We start from the raw sequence: 22,834 nt of genomic DNA on the forward strand, positions 1-22,834 counted from the left end.
AACGTTATTTTAAATATATGACACTATATGGAGTAATACAGTGTCTTATATATGTAGATCTGGGGCTTTGGGAACGTGAAATCCAGGTGCTTACCATTTTTTTCCCCCCAAGGCTAGAAGGTTCCGTCTTGGTGAAGGCGTTGGTCATCTGGCCTGCATGACATCAACGGCATACAGTATTCTGCAAGTGCACACAGAGGCTATTGTCTTAAGCTGGTTGCCAGAGCAACATCGGACATCCATAATGAAAAGGTCTGTGTGACGTCACACTCGGCCTTGTATAAGGAGCTCAGCAGTGTGAGGAAAGCTGTAGGAAGCGTTTTTGGTGAGCTAGACAGCTGGAGTTGGGTAATTGCGGTCTGTATGAGGGATGTTTGAGGGAACAGTTTGGCTAATCAGAAGGCATTGCTCGGCCTTGTTGGATGGTCATCTCACGCTGGAACAGTTGAAGGGACGACTGTGAGAACTGTGTGTTTTGTTTCTGCTTCACATCATATAGAGCAGTGTTGTTCAGTCCACCCACTGCTCTTAACAGACCTGATCAAACTCTTTAGGTGATTATCAAGCTCTTCATGGGCAGGATCTGGTGTATTGGGGCAGATGAAACATGAAGCTTGCTGCTGACATTTGGTGAGCAGCCTAAAGTCCAAATGATTCCTACAGGCTATTTAAATAATAAATGCACACAAAGCAGATTCCCTTTAGATTAACAGCGAAGCAGAAATGAACGGAACTGCGTCCAGCAGGTAATTATCCGTCACCTTTGGGTAAAAAAGAGACTGTCATGGCAACACCAATTCATAGAGAAGCATGGAGCAAACACAGCTAGCATGAAACAACTAACCGAACAGAACAGAAAGGTTAACACTAACAGACACTGCTTTTGGTGACTCCGATGTTCTCTGGGTTTAGCTTAAGATCATTTTCTAGCACTTTAATGCTTGCTAAGTCAACTCACACACCTCTTTGATTAATAATTTATCAACTCAAATGATCCATTTAGCTCCATTAGATGACAACTGCAGCTGGAATAATTAATCAGTGAAAATTGTTTTTCTGTTATTTTTCTTAGTTATTTACTTGGCTACTTGAAGCTTAGTAGGCCACCCCATGCCATGAAGGTCCTTCCTTGTTTTGGATTTCTTGGAGGATGAAAAGTTTTACTCTATATTAGTGTGTTGTTATTCTTGGTCAAATATGTCATAAAAAAATGAAGCCATCCAAGAAGTCATGGCACAAATGTTATTGAGATTTTACTGTCAAAAAAGGAAGGAAAGCAGATTAGTCTAGAAAATCTTGGGTTAAAGAAACAGTCCAGCTTCCAATATTTCCTGCAGTAAATAATAATTTATACATTTGCTAGAAATGTACAATGTTGTGCATAAAACCTTTGGTTAGTTTGGATAAGTTCTGAAAGATTTTATTTCAAATTTTAAATATTGAACAAAAAATTAACCTGTTTATATCAGCAGAAAATGCCAGGTTGGATGTTGGAGCCTTAAAATGAACAAATCTGATCTGATGTTGTAACTCTATGTGTGAAGTAGTCAACTGGTTGAAGCATGACCGCTGACTATCTAAGTGAAGTGTTTTAATCAAAAAGAGCTAATTTTCCTATTAATACAACCAATTACTAAAACTACCAATTAGTCTTTTAGTAGTAGCATTACTAATGCATTGAAGCACTGGTTTGAAAAGTATCTCATGACGTTACCAGACAGGCTCTGGGTAAAATGGTGGCATGGGCTCAATGTGTCTTGTCTCTTGCCATGGCTTAGCCATAGACTACCTACTTCATTCTCCTAGTACTCAGTGAAAACTAAGCATAGGTGTCTACGGAAGGCTCGTTCATTAGTCAGGGGCTCCGGTGAGCTGCATATTCATAATGGCTGTCCACCCTGAGAGTGCTGTATAATCTGATATCTGATTTGAGTGGATTCCATTCTGACAGGATAGAGAGTGTATTGTCTTGTGTTTGTCTTTGTGGGATTGTTCCTCATTTCTAGGTCACTGCCTGTGATAAACGCTTGAATGCATTAATGAGTTTGAAAGCACTGAGAACTCTCCCCTCTGGTGAGGGGCTATGCTTATTGTTTCATTCACACACACACACATATACACTGTGTGCACAATGTGGCTACTTCTCCGTCTTTCCTCTGTGAAAGAGTATAACAGTACTTTTGGTGCTGCCAGTTTTTTTTCTCTTTTATTTCTAATGAGTGCATGAAGGACTCTTTGTGATGGTTTACAGTCACAGCCTTTGATGGGCCTAATTGATCCATCTTAACATTCAAATATCAGTCATTATTAGACCTCCCCCCATTTAAACGAACAGACACACACACAACCACACTCCTTTACAACATTATCCATGACCTATGACCTATTTACTGAGACAATAAGATAATTTTTTTGCTAGTTGGAATCAGTGTTTAGATACATTGTCATGTTAATAGTTTCAGATGTATATTTTGTTTTTGTTTTTTTCATAAAAATGTTGATTCAAGGCATTCATAGAGAGCACAAAGCCTCAATCAGACTGCTCATTCTCAGCATTATAAACAATTATTGTCACCCATCAACAGAAAAACCCCACCCCAGCTAAATGCAGGGCCTAAGGCCATTAGAAAAAACAGTAACACCACAGCATTTAAATAAAGCTGAATTGAGAATAGCTTTCCCCTTTGGCTGAAGTGTCTGACTTCAGTTAGGAATATTTATCAGGAATGTTTATAATTGGGAGTTTCAGCTTTGACATACTCAAGGCATCCAGGCTTCATTAGTAATTAACTTTCATTTATTTAAAGTCTGGACCTCATCTCCGTATACACTGTTTAACAGCAGGGGAAAGGAACCTGGCCAGCTGCCCTTGCTTTCCTGTGAGAATGTAGGAAAGGACGCTCTCAAACTCTCCTAGCCAAGGCCACAATGTGGTATTGCGAGAGCTCAGACGTGAATTGTCTCCGTAGGCCACACCCCTGCAATGCTAAGTATTGTTTTGAAAGGGCAGACCTTCAGGGAAATCAGCAGATTCCATCATCATCTTCTGTGTTCAGAAACATCAAGCTTGAATGTGTATGTCCCTCTGTACCCAATACTTGTCTGCAGTCTGCAACCTATAACCAGCTTTTCTAGTGAGGGGGGAAAAAACATGCTGGAAGAGGTTCGTTAAAACAATGATGTGGTGGAAAAAAAAATCAGCAATTTATTAGGAATACTACACTACTACTAAATAGGTCCTTCTTTCAATTGTGGCAATCAAGTGATGGCTGATGTTATTGGGCCAAAAGTGTGCCAAGAAAACACCACCCCTCTGTTCCACCATCTCCACCAGCCTGGACATTTGCCACATAACAAGTTGGGTTCATAGATGCAATAGGTGCCAAATTCTGACTCTACCATCTGCGAGCCTCAGCAGAAATAGAGATTCATCAGACCAGGCTACATTTTTCCAGTTTTGGTGAGACTGTGTCCACTGCAGCCTCAGCCTTCTGTTCTTGGCTGACAGACGGGGAAGTCAACGTTGTCTTCTGCTGCTGAACCTTAAGTATCAACGTTACTTGTTGTGGATTCTGAGATGCTTCTCTGCTCATCACAATTGTACAGAGTGGTTATCGGAGTTACAGTAGCCTTTCTAGAGATAACCGTACACAGTGCAACAATGAAGATGTTAACTTTGGACGCAATCTTGGCTTTGCATCCAGGGAAAATTGTGTTTCTAACAGTAGCACATTTGGATATGTTTTGCTGAAGGTTCAGTGAGAACTGCTATTCATCTACTCTCCTCAATAATACATGGTCCATTACAGATTCAATTCTTTAAAAGCCAAATGACTTCTCTTCACTCAGCGCTCAGCAATTTGCCTCAGTAACAAATGTTTTAATTTAAAAACGATTCACTTTAACATTCATATTAACATTCAGTCATGTATTCCTTTGGTCCTTAAATGAAATAATTTCACATGTTTCTGTCTTCATCTTTTCTGGCCTGTGATCAGTCACTGGTTACAAAGGGTATTTAAGATATTCTAAAGAGGAATAAACTATAAAGCTACCCCTTTCTTTTCTCATTCATCCTTATGTTTAACTAATAGTGCAACAACTACAAAAAATCAACTAAACCTGTTTTAATCAAAGCAAGATTAAGGAACCATCAGAGCAGTTGCTATAGTCATGCCACCCAGCAGCAGGACCCTTTCCTCTGGCAGGAACTGCTCTTTTGTTCTTAGGTAACAGAACTGGGTGTCTGCGGGCTGGCACTGACACCAGTGACCATGTATTCCGGCCGTCCAGCCACTTGACCGCTTAGCACCACGGAAACCAACCTGGATCAATCAGAAAGCTGTTAGGCCCCACACTTACAGAGATACACTAAACTTTTGTGGTATAGTGACTGACTTTATAGTGACTGACTTTATTACTTTATTTATCAGCTGGAACATAGATTTTGTTTCTCCCAACATTAAATATGCCTTTATTTTGCAGGTTGTAGTGCAGCAAATCCACTTAAACTACTAAAATAAATATGAATATAATATCCAGTATATACATAATGCAGTCTCTTAAGAATCTAAATAAAAAGAAAATACCCTTGACAGAGGATGCATCAGTGCACCAAAAAAACAAAATAAATTAAAAATATACGTCAGATCAGCAGAGAACAGTGACAGTTAATGTTCTCTACTGAAGCATGATGTCCCCACAGGTCTGAAAGTGCACACAGAGTGCACTTCACACTAATCAGACATGTGAAGCACAACCGCTAAAACATTAGCTGCGACTGCGGTTCTACCACACTAACCCCTCAGTCTTAACCCTTTAACAGGCATTGTAACCGCACGGTAGACTTTTTTTCACAATCAAATAGCTGTAATACAAACTCTGCAAAGCCCATCTCTGGCTGTTTAAACATATTCCCCTCATTGAACAGAGTGTGCAATGACAATTATATCCACTGGGTACAGATATTTACTTCACGCTACATGAAAAGCGGACATAAAACACATAAAAATTTTATGTTCTACAACCCTTTCCAATTGTATTTTGTCAAATGTGTCAGTTCAATTGAGTTGCCTAATTATTCCTTACTAAGATAAACATTTGAGGCATATATTTAAAGCCATTTCCTCTTAAGATACTAATAGGATATAGGATACCGTGCCTTGGAAAGCTATAGCTACAGCAAGCTAGATAAGTATATGGTATATATGTATGTAGCTATAAACATTACATATTACTCTATAGCTGATGCTGTGTTTGAAGGTATGGCCATGTCAAGTAAACTTGATTATATTCTAGTTGTATTGTATTACAGTGACTGTTCTATAATACCCTAACTGACCACATCAACTGGTTGGTTGACTTGTGTATTTGCTTTCTAAATGGGTCATCTGGTTAACCTGAAGAAATAAAAAATCATCACTAAATCATCAGTGAAATTGACACTGGGAATTCTGAGGACATGTGCCCACCACTTGTTAGAACGCCCAATTAGGAAAGTGTAGTGTGGTGAAAATCCATAAAGTAGAAGCTTTGGACAGAACCTGTCAGAACTTTCTATAAACATTAATGTAATGTGGGTTTGACTATTGGCAGATGGAGATGCATGGACGGTCAATAAGAACATATTTTGACCATACTTTTCATAAAAGATTCTTTCAATAATTGTTTTTAATAACATGTGAGAACAACTCTACGACTCCAAGCCAGGAACTATTTAGGAACCTTAATCCTTAAGTGTAAGAATATGAATATTAATACTGTCGAGCAACAACAGTGCATCTCCATTATTGTTGTTGTTCCCTTTTTCACATGATTAGAATAAGTTGTTCTTCACATTGAGCCAAAATCCTTTGTACAATGACTTCCATTAAAAATTAAGATGTTTTTCCTTCTCCTGTGATGTTGACATTTGCTGTGTTACAGCAACAATATGAAACACTAATCTCAATGTGTGTTATGGAGCTGTTTGTATGCTAGTGATGGCCTGAAGGTGATGCTGGGCAGAGTCTCTGCCTTCTGCAGTACAATACCAGCACTGACTGGGAACCATAAACAATCTCTGCATTGTGTAACTCTGTGTATGTTTCTGTGTGGGGAAAGAATTCTGCTGAAGCCATGTCAGGGGCTGTCAAGTCTGGATTCCATTTCAGCTGGTATGCCGTGTACAGTAACACCATGTTTAACGGAATATTTACAGATTATAAAAAAAATGATCAGAGCATTCATATTGATTCATACTGATTTGATGTATTTTCCTTCAGAAAGCATCGCTCATCTGAAGACCAGACATTGGCTTTTATTTCAAACAGAAATCATGGTGGAACAACTTTGCTGAGTTTTCATTTGTACAAAGGGAACTGTTTGCGTCATTGTGGCGTTCGGGGTCAAGAGGGAACAATCACAGTCCTGTGTGGGCCTTTTTATGGCATGTGGGAGATGGCCAAGCAGGCACCAGTGGCCTGTAACTCACTAGTCACAAAGGAACAGAAATCGAGAGACTGGCTACGCTAAACTACTCAACCTCACAATAAGCACCCGCTGAGCCATGAAGACTACATAAAAACACACTTCAAACCGTACCCACAGCTACATTTCCAGCCACATTTTAAAGGTACCAATGCCATTGAAAATAAATCAGCATTCGTAATGTGTGTTTTTTTTTTTTTTAAAAGGTCACCCAAAAGAATATAGACTTGATACAAACTGCTCTCTCATATCCAGTATGGATCTCTCCTGTCACACTTCATTCGAGAGGGAAGGTCTGAAGAGCTTTCAGAATGGCTCTTAAAAGGTTTCTAAATTGTTTTAAAGGTCAGTCCTTTCCTGCAGAGAATCAATTTATGGAGTGATTGGCAGGTCTGCTGATTCCTGGAGGCATTTGGAAGAACAAACCACACACAATCACCTGAGATGCTCCTTCTGTTCTGGTCTTATTGATACGAAAATGAAATGTGTGAGGTGGTTTGAGATAAAACAACTCTTCTGGAGTATGTTCTGGGGATGTGAGGAGGTTGTTTAGAAGGTTAATCAAAGATTTAACAGCCATGGAAGTATGTATGACTTACTTACAGTCTTTAACACATGAATAAATGAAACCATATACTTGAGAAATGATATCTGACCTTCTTTTTTATTCATTCTTTAACAGAATGATAATGTTTCTATGGATATCTTTATGAATCGTATATGTTGGGCAATAATTTTGTATCTCCATTTTTGCCAAATTTCTAAATCTGGCAGTATCATGATGAATGATGACCAATAGAAATGCTCCACAATAGCTTGGAATAAGGTTTTAAGGTTTTCTCCTCCTGTGAATACATCATGAACACAGTTTCTGAAACACTAGGCCTCAAATATTCTCTCATACAATTATCTATGGAATTGTTCAATTTCTGGCTAAATGGAATTTCATATAGTTGGATCTTCTCAACTCCCTCTGTGTTGAGCCTGTTCACACTAGAGTAGGGCAGTATCCACTTTCTTCATACCATTATTTTTTAAAGTTTTAAAATATCACCACAGTATGCGGTATTACAGTGGGTGTGCAAAAAACGCAGATGGTTCTATGTTTACGTGACTTCTATACAATTTCATCCTGTGGAAGTTTAAAACTGAAAAAAAACAATCAAATACAAAGCTCAAAATGTTAAATTGCTTTAAATGAGAAGAGATAAGCTGATAAGCCTTAGTTAGCACAATAACATTTTGTTCACTACAGAACACTTGTAATTCTGGCTGACTGAAAGCCCACTTATGAACATTTAGATAAGAATGACTCAGATTCAGTGACTGGTGTTGGGAGGACAGAAAGCTAAAAGTGAAAAGTTTTCAGTGGTGTTGGATCTGCAGCCCACTCATTCAGCTAGCCTTTGCTTAGCAAGTTAACCGAGGCTTAACTAAAGCTCAAATCACATGTTCAGAGAATAAAGTCTCATACCTGAAAGTGATCAGTGTTTTCAGGCACAGTTAGTAGACTGCTTAATTTAAGTTAACTTGATTTCCCTTTCATTAGAACTCAGCACATCGCTTAACCCGCGACTAAAACAGGCCTGTTTCTTCCCCACCTGTTTTCAGACACAATTGGTGACATCAACCAATTAGTGAGTTCCCACAATGCCCTCACCATGTGTCTCTCTGCACATGAATGAATGGGCTATTGTGTAATAAACAGACACAACCGAAATTTGACACATCAGATACATTTTAATGTTAAAAATGTCATTTTTAAATACTATGGTATGCAGCATTACCCCTATACCGCCCGACCCTGCTCTGGTGTCCTAAAAGGTGCCTCTTTAGAACATTCCGACCTCTCTTGTGTACTGAGTGGACAGCTGCCTCCCATACCCTCTAAAGCAGTACCAGGGTGGTGGTGAGCAGAAGGTGGAGGAGGAGGAGGGGTCGGACAACATTACTTCTGGGCCTGTGACTGGCAACTGAATTAAATAATTATTGCTCATGCAAAGACTGTGCTAATGAGCTTTCATTCCAGAGCCTTGGGCCAACATTGACTCATGCATGATAGAGTTTAATTATGCTGTGTGTAGACGCACAGAAGTCTTCTTAGCAATATCTTCATCATCATGTTTTATTCATTGATTTTTCCTAAAACCCTAATCATTATTCCCCCATTATTTATGATATAGTGCTCCACAGATTCAGTCCGTTTGATTTGATATGATGAACATTTCCTTTCAATAAGTATTATAATATTGACATGCTGCAGAAAATACGGGGGAAAAGGACTTTGCCGGAGCTGGCAGAACCCTAAATCACTCCACCTCATCCTCTGTGTGCACACAAATGAGAGTCCCTCAAGGACCAAGACAATGGGGCACAGAAGCAGGGTTATTGAATGTAGGCTGCTCTCCATTGAACTTGCAGTGATACCGACAATGCAGTTATTTAACTGGAACTTCAGTTATGAGAAATATGAGATACATGTTTATTGTTATATTCAAACCCCTCCACAATGTGCTAATACCCATCTGACAGGGCGAGGACTCCCAACTCAGGTCCACGGCCGGAATACATCACAGTTTGACAAGACACATACTGATAAGCTGAATCAGCGGTGCTTAAGCAGGAAAATCAGCAAATCAACTGGACTGGACTGTGTCCCTCCAGGAGCAGCAACTCCAGAGCAGAGGAAGAGACTGAAATGACTAATTACATTGTGTGGAATTTAAAAAGTGCATATTGAATACAGATTTCTTCAAAGAAACCCAGCATTGGCCTTGATAGTCTAAGTTAATTATATATAAAAGCTCCAAAGCTCCCAATTCATTTGTTAATTGCCTTCAGAAATGCATAATTCACTGAATGAGGTGTTAGTTGAATGTGAAATCTGCAGCAAAGAAGATCTGGAAGCATACTGGTGATCATGACCCTGAAACCTTAACCACTGAGGCCATGGTATAATTTAAGGACTTTCAGAAGTTGGGTTGTTACATGCAAGCACTTGGCAGTTTTGAAAATTGCTTATGTTGAGACTCCTTTCATTTGGATATTTTAGCTGCATAGTCCCTAACTTTGTTTAGGACTCTCCTAAAGAGATTATCTCCTATGTGTTGGAGTTCTGTACCAGTGCATTGTTTCTCTTGTGTTGGCAACACTTTGTGGGCACTCTCTGACTTGATTTTACAGTAGAGTGTTGATTTTGTGCCACCTGGGGTTTCAAACAGGCAAGAGAGGTGCACCTATACAGCCCACACCGTGTAGGCCTCTGCTTTGTTTAGTTCCCTAATCAAAGTCCAGCTGAGGAATTTTTGGATGATTGGCTTGGAAAACTCAGTATTTCGCTCTAATTCCCTTTAGTTTGAAGCTAAGTAACTTTTGACTGAGTATGGAAGTGTGTGGGGTTGTGTGTGTGTGTGTGTGTGTGTTTTTGTCCTCTGTTCTTTTTTTTGGTGCCATTCATGGTATGTGGTACTAGATAACGGGTTTCATTGTATGTGTGATGTGTAGTTATAAATGTGTTTTATTATTATTATTATTATTATTATTATTATTATTGATAAGAAGTCCTTCTTTTCCTGTGTATTTCCTGGCTTGTTATTGATCCCACTGTATCCTAGATATGAGTGAGGTGGAGTCAGCATGCCAGAGTACAATGTAACTGGTGAAGTGGGCAGGACAATGCTGCCTAACTGGTAATATTCATGCTTCTCATGCATGGAGAAGTCATCCTAATCATGCTTTGCCACTTTTTTGCTTTGACTTTTTCCTAAAGGATAAAAGTCAAAGCAAATGCCCATCACACAAATGTTTGCATCATGTGCCTCTGCATCTTTGAAGATCACACACAGCTGATGTTCACAAAGCATATGTTTCATAAGCTCTATTGCTTTGCTATTGATCACATCCCTTTTAAAGCTTTTTAAAGTCTGTTTTAAAGAAAAGGATACTTAACTATGGCTGCTTATGTGGCAAGGAGGAAGCACATACTAACCTTCATCCTCTCAGCAGTGTTAGAATCATGTGTGAGAAAGTTGTCAACCCATAATTGACAGTTGAACATAACTTGTGTTATTCAGTTTATTTACATTAAACATTTTGTAGACCTATTGGTTTTCCACCTTTTTAAGTAAACCCATTTTTTTAGTTCTGTGTGGGGTTTTATTTATTTTATTTTTTTTTTATAACCTGTTGCTTTGATTTTCATTGTCTTTTATTTATTTCACTTTCTGGACCACTTTTAATTCACTATGACTTTAGGCTACTTTGCTATACAGAAGCCATTTGCACACAAAGCATATATTACTCTTTCATTTATTTGAGATTGGACAGGTTGGAAGTTGAGTGATTGCTCAATTGCTTCTTTGCAAGTTTCCTAAATCTAATATTCACATTTTCGGAATAGATGGGCATGATCATTTTGAACACAGTGTTTACATTGGATTTAAATGGTCAGCACTCATGAATACGCCACACCATTCATTTATTCATGTGTTTTATGAACTACCACCAGTCTTTTACTTGTTCTGTCTTAAGTCCTATACACTTTGAATTAAGATGTTTGACTTCATCCTCAGCACATCTCTTGTGCTTGTATGTTTGTGTGTTTTTATAGACTCCCTGCAACACTCCATGTGTGGATTTTCAGCCGTAAGGCTTCCTTTTGTGTGTCCAGTGTCACGCTGCTGTAGCTTAGGCCGGCCCCTCTGCTGAGAAGAGCACTATGCCTGTCACAGACAGTCACTAGGCACTCTTTTGTTCAGATTCATGCTAATGTGGCATTTTTGTGCCCATTAAACTGTAAATCGACCCCCAGTTTAGAGTTCTATACAGTCATGGTATGACACAAATGTCAAACTTGCATTTCATTACAGTGAAAAAGACAATGTGGATCTAGGCTGTTTTTGCCATTTCACCTCACTGGTTTAGCCAGTTTCTCTCACCTAATCTGACCTTTGAACATGACCACCTCACATTCCTGATACCATGGTCCTGATTTCAGAAACATTATCTAGCACAAAGACTTCTACACAGGACATCTAATCTGGAAGGGTATCTTCACAGCTTCGTGTTCTGGAACACTATGGAGTGTGATGTGGATGCAGAGACCTAGATTGCAGAATCCGGAGAAGACCTATAGTATCATAAATGGCTTGATTTTCACTTAAACAAAAACTATTCAAGCTTATCCCATAATGAATGGAATGAAATTCTACACTGTTTTGTGGATACCTGCCCTTTTAATGTTGCTGCCTCACAGCCTATGCTCTTGAGGAGAGGCACTGAGAGTTTTGGATCACAAACACCACTCCAACCCATCCCAAAGGATGAATATTGGATGGAGCTTGGCCACTCCAGAGAACGTAGTTCCATTGCTCCACAGCTCAGTGCTGGGAGGCTTTAAATGCCTCTAGCGGTCATTTGGCATTGGGCATAGCAACCTCAAACTCATTCTATTGGTTGTGCTTTTATTTGGAGATTACACAAGCACAACCAAATGCATCTTTTAGCACCAAGTAAAGCTGTTGTTAATTGCATGGGGCGTCTGTATACTTTTGGACATTCAGTGTGCGTATGATCAGTTGGGTACTTTGCTGCCATCTACAGTTCATAGGAAGCAAATACAACCACAGTCAGGTCTGTGCACTACGCACGATTTGCAAATTGAGCAAAGCCACAGAAGAACCACTTTTGGTTCCATAAAGAACCATGTTTGTGTTAGAGATGTGAACATTAAGTGCATTTGAACGGTATAAGAAACCTTCACCTGATGTAATGGTTCTTTACCAGTTTAAAGGAACTCAAACATTTCAGTTACAAACATTGTTATTTATGGAACCAAAAGTGATTCTTCTATGCTATTGTTCAAAGGACTTCCGGAGTGCACATCATAGACGTTCTTTGATTCAGAGTGAAGAAGACCTACACCTATCGTATAACTCATTCCACCCTTATGGTGCTATTTACTCATTGTGCATCTGCTACTTACACTATTTAATGAAATACCCTCTTTATGAAACACCCAGCTTTTCCAAGCACTGACTCATTTGGCTGCTACTATATAGTACAGCCTCAAACTACAGTTAAGGGCAGACTGCCACATACAGCTTACGGGACAACCCTACATTATCAGTTTTACTATTTATAGTCAATGTGTTTAGCAAAATTAACATTTGCATTGTATTACATAAACCAAGGACAACATTTCCCCTGAATTTCAAATAAAAATATGACTATTTAGAGCTTGTATTTGCAGAAATGACAACTGCTAAAAAAAACAACTGCTCAAATAATGCAAAGAAATTATTCTAATCATTTCAATGCATAAAAGTTATTAATCAAAATTAAACACTGCAGTACTAATAGTGAGAGCATATTTGAGAGCATTTAAAAATCACCATGGTAAAATAACCTGCCAATCACAGCTTTCATGTCTTGCCTGGCTCTCCACTAGTTGTCCACATTGCTTTTGGGTGACTTTATGCCATTTATAGTCTGCAAATGCAGGTAACTTTGCTTTGTTTGATGAAATGCCTGGAATAAAATGGCTACCATACAAGCAGAGATGCAAATTTAAGAAAAAAAATGAAGTGGTCTCTTAATTTTTTTTCTCTTTAATTTTTTCAACTGTCATGATTACCTCATCAATACTTGAATAAAATCTGTAAATGTATGTAATGATCCATGACCTAAGATAAATCATCCACACATACTGCAGGTGTTTGTGATGGTTTTAATCATCTTTGACTGTGCTTGAATGAATTAACAAATAATTGCAATCCACACAACGGTCAGTGCATAGGCCAGCCATTGGGGCATTATGAAGTGCCACAAAGAAAACCCTTCATTATACACGAAGCTGGAAACACTATTCAGGGTGAGGGGTGCAAAACAAGGATCTTCTGTGTAGCATGCACAGTCAAACCTCTCCTGAAACCACTCAACGTCCTCTTGTGAAATCTGCCCCTTCACAAACAGCCCACTTGTGTTGTCCATGTAGATTTGGTACCTGTGTGGAGACAGGTGAAGGTACTCCCCACTGTCCCAGACCCTCCTTACACACCTGCCAGTACTCTGGCACAAGGCCTCACTGCACAACCGTGTGGCAGTGGTGACATTCAAGATGTAAGGGTTCAGGACTTCCTGTAGGTGGTGTTTTGCAGCTGCACAGGAGGCCTGCGTTACAGGAAATAAAGGAGTACACCACACACACACACGTTTATGTTTTAATCTGCAATATGACAGTTATAGTTCATTGGTACTGTGCGCTGTCAACACTTGTATAGTAATGTTTTTTAAATACCTCTGATTTTGACATTTTCATATCACCCCAGGAAATGACTCCAGCAGCTCCTAAAGCTGCAGCCTCCCCTATAGTGTTGACCAGGTCATACTGAGGGGGAAACAGAGCCAATTGTTAGGATCAAAATAATAATGAACTGCATTTCTACATTGCAATTATGTGGATAATTAGAACTTCTTGCCATAAACTCCATTAACACAACTCATAAGACACCTGTCCCTGACAAAAGCTCCATCCAAAAATATCCAAAATGTTCAAATGACAAATAGAAAATGTGCAGGAAAAACATAACTGTTGGATCATTACTACTGGTCCTCTCTCATTAAAACATTCATACAATGTAAAAGGCAGCTGCTATTTTCTAATGGAGTTTTAAAAGTCATGACAGCTACGGTATGTATGACAACAAGCTATGGTAAAGGCAAAAAATAATAATCTCAGACCTTATAACCGGGCAAACGGGTCAACTATCAGTCATTACAAAGTCCAGGACTGGGCGCTGGATTTTAGGCCCATATTTGAAGACCTCTTGACACAACACTGACCTCAGACAGGTAGTGGACATCACTGTCTTTGAAGCAAGGGCGAACATATGCATAAACAGGAACAGCAGAGCTCTTGTTAGACAGTTTGGACACCCTGATTGCCTCCTGAATCCTGTGACGAGCATAGAGCTTTGCCTGGTGGGATTCCTGCAGCACAAGCTCCAAGTAGATGGACGGGAAAAGGGCAGTAGATTCGTTCCATAGCCAGAGCAGCTCATTATTCCTCATCTTTTCGATTTCTGGACACTCTCCAGTATAAAGATCCATGTTGGTTTTATAGCCGTAGTTGTAACAGTCAGGGTATAAGTAGTAGCCCCATTCACGTGATGGCCTCAATTTCTTCCCAAGGTTCAAGGATTTAAGGAAGTACTTCTTGGCTGCCTTCTCAAATGCCATCACTGCTAAGGCTTGTGCTTCTTTATAGGTCAGAGAGAGATTCTTCTGCATGATGGCTTTTATAGACTGTTCCCTGTAAACATCTTTGTTACCCCAGTTACGGACCCACTGTGGTCTCCACTCCTCAAAGTCCAGCACTGCCAGGCCGGGCTGATCCTTTGGTATATAGAAGATGATGTTCTCTTCAGCCAGCTCCCAGTGCTCATGGAAATCAATCAGCTGTGGAAGTCCACTACCATAATGCTTTCCACTTTCCTCGTCCACGTAAGGGAAGACGCCAAATCGGTCGGAATAGAAGATGGAAACCCTTTGATTAGTGGCCGTCTTCAAAGTGCTGCTCACAATCTGGAAGTAGGACAGATCTAGCTCAAAGCCAAAGTGACTCTTGCAGAGTTCTGAAGGAGCATTCCACACGAACACAAAGGGAATACCTGGTATCAGAGATGAAGCAGTAATCACAGTCCAGAAGTAATGGACATACATCAGCTTTACAAACAATCTGCTGAAGAACATCATGCTATGATTTTGTTTTTGCCTTATCAGCACCTAAAAAGAAAAAAAAAAAAAACAATAAATAAAGACTTCTTGAACATCTTGAAATAAAGATGTACACTTATCTGTCATCACTGCAACTGTTACTTTCATACATATAGTTAAATGCAGCTATGCATTTACTTTAGTATGCCTATAGCAACCTTATTAGTACCTAAAACATTTAAATATGCATTTATGGTTTATTATTCTTTAAATAGATCTTTGTTGATTTTTTCAACTCATTTAAAAGGAAAAAAATCTGCCATACATGTTTTAAAAAAAAAATAATATGTAATGTTACACATACCACTTAAACCAGTCATCACCAATCCTGCTCCAGAGTCTAGTTCCAACCATAACCTGGCACCTGTTCCAGCTAATTCATGTCTTCAGAAAGCCTTGATTGGCTGGATCAGCTGCACTGGCATTCATTAAGAGAAAAGGAGAGTGGGCGAGACTGAACTCTGCAGAAACGTAGAGCACGAGTTTCTGGGAGAAGAGAAGAGAAGAGAAGAGAAGAGAAGAGAAGAGGAGAGGAGAGGAAAGTTGGAAACTGATAAAAAATGGCTGTACTTTATAAAAACAGTAGCACTACCCTCTCTACATAACTCCCACTCTAAAAAAAATGGGCTCCCAAGTGTTTCTTTGGTTTCCACACCAGCTCCCCTGCTCCCCACACCTACCTGGGACTGCTCTTGTACCTCCCTCTCATGATCACCTGCACCTGTCTAAAGCCCTTGTTTTTCCTTTCTCCTACACTTATAGGCACCATCTTGCCACGTTATGTCCATATTCTTAAACTTAAAACATTAAAAAACGTTGTGTTTAATAATAAACTGTAATTGTGTTGTATGTATTGTTAAGCCCAAGAAAGTAACACTGCATTGAAGCATAATAAAAAACATAAATGAACGTTATTCTGAATTAATAAGCTCCCAGTGTAAAATCCTACTGTACAGTTGATCAAATGATCAGCCTAACAGTAACTGTGGTTTTATTTCTGCACACTTTTTTTTTTTTACATTTATTTATAGATCAAAATCATTTAACATTAAATATGTTTATTGGGGTAAAGTACGTCAAAAGCCTCCATCCACAATCAAAGCAACAGCTGATGAAAAGGGTGAGCAAAGTCTAGCTAGATGGCACGTGGTCTGAGCTACAAACTAACAGCGCTGCAAGCACGTTGTCAACAGCAGGTGGCGGTATTGATCCGCACACAAGGCAGAACACTGATCCTAGGAATCTGCACACAGTGAGTTTCTTCTGTATTTTCCGTTTACAGGAGCTGAAGAAAATGCAAATCTGCAGACTAGGCATAAGGCAGATCAATTGTATGTACATTCAGTGAACTATTAGTTGACATCAGATTTGTGCAATAGTGTTTAAACGTTTACAATATACAGTAATGAGCAAAGAATGATGAATGAACAGTTATCTATACAGGATCAAGTCTCTCATCACCAGTAAGCCACACATATCCTCATCTTCATCACATTTATTTAGCTGTCTAGCCAGTGTCATAGAAAAAATCTTCTATGACTTCTAGGACCCTTGATGAACCCCTTTTTCAGGAAACCACAGAGAAGCTATTATTTGGGTGGTGGGTCATTCTCAGCACTGCAGTGAAACTGACATGGTGGTGGTGTGTAAGTGTGTGATGCGCTTGTTCGAGTGGATCAGACAGTGTGAAAAAAGAGGCCTTGAAGTTGGACACCAAATAGAAATCAGTTTGTTTATTCTGTTGAATTGGTTTTAGAAAGCAACATACAAAAGAAAAAGCAATGTAACAGTTCTGCTTGGGAATGTTGAGTTTGCACAAGGTCTACACGCCAGGCACTGCCTCAACTCCATCTACTACCAGTCGGTTTCTATTAAACAGCCATTTAAATTCAGCAGGAGTAGATGCATCCACATATATGAGCCAGAGGGCTTTAAAACACCGACACATTTCAGTAGAGGTCAGTTTACCTGGCTTCTGAAATATCCTGGTCAATGCATTTGTTTAGACAATATGATCAAGAATTCATAAAGACTATAACTTTTGCACATTATAAGAATTATGAACATTGTTTTAAAAATAGTTAGATACATTATCCCAAATAACCCAAATATCACTTAATTATTAGTCAAGTTGAAGTTGACACTAAAGCAATATTTTCTTCTTGACAAAACTACTAAATTATCTTAAAGTCAACTAATGTAATTATTAGGGTGACCAAATTTGGATTTTTAAGAAGGCACTGGGGACATGCGGGCATCTGTTGTGGTTAGGATGTTGTGGCTGGGGGGCTTCAAGTAAAATAATCTTTAAAATGATGCAACTATGATAATCAACATTAATACATAAATATTTATTTCTTTATTTAGCAAAACTAATAAATAGCCTTTATAGCCTATGTGGCTAAATCATTTCCTTTAATTTCAGCGTATGTGTCTTAAAATAAAATACCATGAATATTTTTGTTTGCATATTGCAAAGAGATGTTTAAATTAAGATTTAATTTTCTTTTTATTATTATTGAGATAAGTTATCCAGTGTAATTACAATATTGTGGTGGTATTGTTTATTAATCTTCCCTTAGTTCATTGCTGACTGAATGTGTTTGGTTCTGTGCAAATGGAAACTGATAAACCAGTCAGTATCAGTATTTCTGTGTGGGAATTCAATCCAACCTAGGTTTCACTCGATGACTTAAAAGAGCTCAAGATGACCGTTCTGTTCCTAAGTGTTACACAGAATCTACATTTGAATCTGAACGTTATAAGAATAAGTAGCAGGTGCCAAAATGGCCAAAGCATTAAATTCTTTTTTTTTTGCCCTCTCAATGATTGTTCTTACTCATCAATTATGTACGCAATTAGCATAGGATACCTCTTTTTTACAGAAGGCACCTTCCGGTAGTAAGAAGACTTGAAAATCACACTTCAATGACTATCGGAGTCATAAGTGAAACAGGTAGTTTGGCAGAGCATTCCATTCCCATGTAGCACTGACAGGTAAACCTGTCTGCAAAGACCATAAGGTCATTTAGAGAAGGCCTGCCAATAGCCAGGTATTTCCCACTCCTCTTCTGAATGTGGAAATTATTCGGGTTGAGGTAGAGGTAGTCATCCGAGTTTGGGTTCTTGCGGACACAGCGACCGTTGCCCTGGCATAGAGTATTACTGCAGAGTTTAGCAGCTGCAGTTACGTTGACTATATGAGGATTAAATGTGGATGTCAGGTAAGCAGACAGTGCTTCACATGATTCCTACAGAGGGAAGAGAGACAGAGTCAGAAAAACTGCAGTCTAATGAACGGATCTTTCAAGAATCATCAGGGTTTCAGAGGTAGCACTGTATCTGTTGAAGTGATAGAGGACATTGAGGGAGAAAAACAACATTTGATATTACCTTGCTGTTGTAACTAGAACTTGCACCCCAGGACACCACTCCTGATGCACCTAAGGCGGCACTTTCCCCGATACTCCTGACTAGATCTACCTGAAAAGGGAAAGTATAAGGAAAGGATCATGATATTTCTTAGTCTATAACAAGGAATGAACAATATCTATCTGTAATGCACATTGACACTATTATCAAAATATAAAGGTGCAATCTCACCTCGCTCAGGTATTCTTTGTTCTGATCACGGAAAAGAGGCTGCATATAGACGTAAATCGGGACAGTGTAGTTTTGCTTTGGGAGAGCAGACACCCTCACAGCTTCCTTTACCACACCCCTGGTGAAGAGCGCTGCTTTGTAGTTTTCTTTTAAGATAAGAGGCAAGTATACAGAGGGGAACAAAGCTGTACTGGACTCCCACAGCCAAAGAAGCTCATTGTTATAGTCTTTCTCTATCTGTGGGCAGTCTCCAGTATACGTAGTGCTGTCCCAGTTGTAATTGTAGCAATCTGGAAACAGGTAATAGCCCCAAAGCGACTCTGGACGTTGTTTGATCCCCAGATTAATTGTATCTTCCATGTAAGCCCTGGCTGCTGTCTCAAACTGCTTCTTTGCCACCTTGACAGCATTGTCAGGGGACAGAGATGGATTTAGTTTTTTAGCGTATTCAATGGACAACTTCCTGTATATGTCTTTTAAGTTCCAGTTCCTAGCCCAGGTTGGACGCCACGATTCCCAATCGATCACAGCCAAGCCAGGGGTGGATTTAGGCATGTACATGGCAATATCACTCTGAGCTTTCTTAAGGCTGGCTGTGAGGGGTCCCTTTTGAGGAATACCACCATTGTGCTGTACCTCGGTATAAGGATCTACGTATGGATACAGTCCAAGCCTATTTTCATAGAAGAGGAAGAGAAATTGATCAGGCACGCTGGCTGGAGTGGTTACTGCTTGGAATGCAGAAAAGTCCAAAGGGATATTGAGGTTCTTGCACACATTGGTGGGTGCATTCCAGATAACAGCAAAAGGTGTGTTGGTAAAGAGAGGAGCTGCTGTGAGCGGCAGCAACGAGGCAATGCTGAGGTAGCAGTTTAGAGAGAGGATTAAGATGAACAGGTAAGTAGGAGATCCTCCACATGACTGCCTGAAGTGACACATGGTTGCACTGTAAAAGGAAACAGACATCAGCCATTGTTAGTATACTGTGAAGGTAATCCAGGACTAGGCTCAATCCCTGTTTGGGAAACTGAATTAACAATTTACAGACAAACTAGTTGTAGAAACGGCTTTAAGCATACCAATCAAATGGCGTACATGATTATGGCCTGACCTAGGCTTTGCTTACCTGAGCCCAGTGGAAAGTGCAGAAGTGGAGAAGTTGGTTCTTACATAAACCAGACTACTTCAAAGCATGACTTGCACCATTATATATACTTAACTTTCATCTTATCAGGGGTTGTTATATCTACTGGTCGTGATAACATTCAAGTGGCCATTACATTAGTCTGTTAAGTTGCAATTATAAAAATCTTGGTCAAATTTAATGATTAACACCATTTACAGCTAAACATATTTGCACATTCTGCTGTTTCCACTGGGTGATACGGTACATTCTGTTCCCAACTACTAAACCACTTGATTTTCCAATGCTATGACCTTCGTTTTTTCAACAGAGATGCTATACAATAAAATGAAAGACACAGTATGCAGTACTAGAAGAGACAAGAATGTTCATTAAGCAATGTTCATGTTCAGGACAAGAAATGAGCAGGCATTGTTGCAGGTGATAAGTTAAAGGTACCATATCATGCATACATGCATATTTCTAAGCACATTTTGGGTATATGACTTTGGTAGGGGTAAGAAACTCCCAGATGTGGTCTTACAAGCCTATTTACAACCCTGTTATTTTGCCTCACTGGTTTTCCTGTTATGGGGGAAAACAGTTTTGGCATAACTTTGTTTTTAGCAAAGTAACAAGACCATTGTAATTATTCCAGAGTCTTACCAGACCAGTGTTGCTGTCCTCTTGGTGTCCTCTTATACAGTGTAGTGAGCTAGCTGAAGAGATTGTAGAAGTTGAAGCTACTCCAGATACCATATGACATGATCCAAAGACTTATATACAGTTGGCAATAATTTATTATTGTGTATCATGCTGCTCATTGGTTATTCTTATCTGCAGTTGTTTCAGCACTAGATGGCATTACTAGGTGTAATGGTCCTGCACGTCACCACTTACGCGATGAATATCACTGTACATGTTATCATGGTCAACACTTAATCCACATCGTTGTATGTTTGCCTGCTATCAAAAACATTTTCAGGGTTACTTGATGTCAGCAGAGACATCAGCAATACATTACAACTAAAAAGGACTAAACTATATGGTAAAAAGACTTTCATCATATTATTTAGTAGCGTGTTATATATTTCCTCCACAATATTTTCATGACCATTTGTCTCTAACATGTTTTAAAAGGTAAAAGGTATACTCTTTCTACCTAATGGTATACTCTTTCTACCTAATGTATCTTAATCTTAGCTGGCCAGGCTGTTTTTTTTCAGTCAGGCTGTTTTTTTGTCACTTAGGGCCACATCAGTTCAAGGACACATTACACTTGTGTTTGGTCTTACCCCACCAGTGGCACTTAAGGCCACATTAGTTCACAGACATATTGTACTGTGACAACAATCCTGCTCATGTTCTTTACACAGACTAGTACACAGAGGAAAAGGTTTTGTCTGTTTTTCATAAACAATATGACCTCATGGGGTAACATGACCATAATATTGACATTAGAATCAACCATTGTTTCATTCAATTAATGTATTATTCAGTGCAGTTGATTTAGCCTAGTTCAGTTACATATTACTATATGATGTTGATGTTTTTACAGTGTAAGAAATACAAATCTCTGTGTGGTCCATTATTAAAGGGTCATGTGTCCTACTTTAGAGAATGTGTTTGTGACAGGGAGCGGTACAGATTTCTTTAAGGCTACTGTGAATAAAATGAAGAAATACAGTTGAGTTGAATTATTTGCCAACAACACCTACTCCACTTTCTATGAAAAACTGTGGTATATGTCTGAACATGAGGAGAAATATGTAAAAGTAAAAAGAGATTTATTCTTTGAATGACATAGGTCAAATGATGTGTCTAATGGACATAGTGTGTAATGTTCATAGTCATAAAAATGGCAATGACAAAAAACAAAAAAACATTGGGGCTCATTCTCCAGTATCTTCCAAATAATTGTCTCAAACTTGTTATTGAGAAACAGAGTCTAATAGTCTACATCAGATTATTGCAGGATAGGTTGCAGCTCTGCTTTTATAATAAAGGATCCCACTGTCCTCATAAATTGAACAAATCCCATTTAAAAAGCAGAAAAAGTAGGTTTTAAGAAGATATTTCTTCTTAAGAACAGTTGGCGAATAAGGCCTATCATAGATAAAGCCACATTTATACAGCAATCACGTTTAGGTAATGAAAGGTAGATTTAGAAGTTAAAAGCCAAAAAACATCTGCCCACCAACACCACTGCACAGTGTTTTTTCAGGGGTAAAATCGTCATCTCACCTAAACAACATCAAACTGCAGTTTATCATTCCTTTTGCTATAAGAGACCGATTTGACTGTGGCTGAATCATCATATGAATCATTGGTTGCCCCTCTCTGAGGTCGCTGATACAAGGTTATCTGTGATGCTGTGTGTCCAAGTGTATCCTGAAGCTTTACTGGATAAGACATACAGTTGAAACAAGTTTACATACACTATATAAAAAGACACATATGCCTTTTTTTCTCACTGCCTGACAGTTTTAGGCCAATTGGGATTACCAAAATTATTTCTATTTGCTTAAGGCCAGAATAATGAGAGAGGGAATTTTTATTACTTTCTTCAAAGTCAAAAGTTTAAATACATTAAAAGATTACTGTGCCTTTAAACAATTTGAGACAGCACATATGATGATGTCATGTCTTTGTAAGCTTCTGATAGATTTATTGGAAACATTTGAGTTAATTAGAGACACAACAGTGGATGTATTTTAAGACACACCTGAAACACTAAACATCATGAAACATCATGGGAAAGTTGGGATATCAGGAAGAGAATTGTCCAGGGTGCAATTTCTAGATGCCTGAATGTGCCTTGTTCATCTGTACAAACAATTATACGCAAGTACAAACAAGATGGGA

General features: G+C 39.0%; 2 protein-coding genes across 2 annotated transcripts; both read right to left on the bottom strand.

Moving 5' to 3' along the window:
- Positions 1-13,224: 13,224 nt before the first annotated feature.
- LOC140549641 (hyaluronidase PH-20-like) lies at positions 13,225-16,012 on the bottom strand. The gene is made up of 5 exons (XM_072673391.1): positions 15,924-16,012; positions 15,699-15,729; positions 14,311-15,252; positions 13,766-13,855; positions 13,225-13,638 (listed from the first exon to the last, which is right to left on the bottom strand). The coding sequence occupies exons 1-5, from the start codon at positions 16,010-16,012 to the stop codon at positions 13,225-13,227; spliced, it is 1,566 nt and encodes a 521-aa protein (XP_072529492.1).
- Positions 16,013-18,161: 2,149 nt separating this feature from the next.
- Positions 18,162-19,785, bottom strand: LOC140549938 (hyaluronidase-5-like). The gene is made up of 3 exons (XM_072673711.1): positions 18,847-19,785; positions 18,637-18,726; positions 18,162-18,494 (listed from the first exon to the last, which is right to left on the bottom strand). The coding sequence occupies exons 1-3, from the start codon at positions 19,783-19,785 to the stop codon at positions 18,162-18,164; spliced, it is 1,362 nt and encodes a 453-aa protein (XP_072529812.1).
- Positions 19,786-22,834: the final 3,049 nt, after the last annotated feature.

This window comes from Salminus brasiliensis, chromosome 2 (assembly GCF_030463535.1).
Source record: "Salminus brasiliensis chromosome 2, fSalBra1.hap2, whole genome shotgun sequence".
NCBI lineage: Eukaryota > Metazoa > Chordata > Actinopteri > Characiformes > Bryconidae > Salminus > Salminus brasiliensis.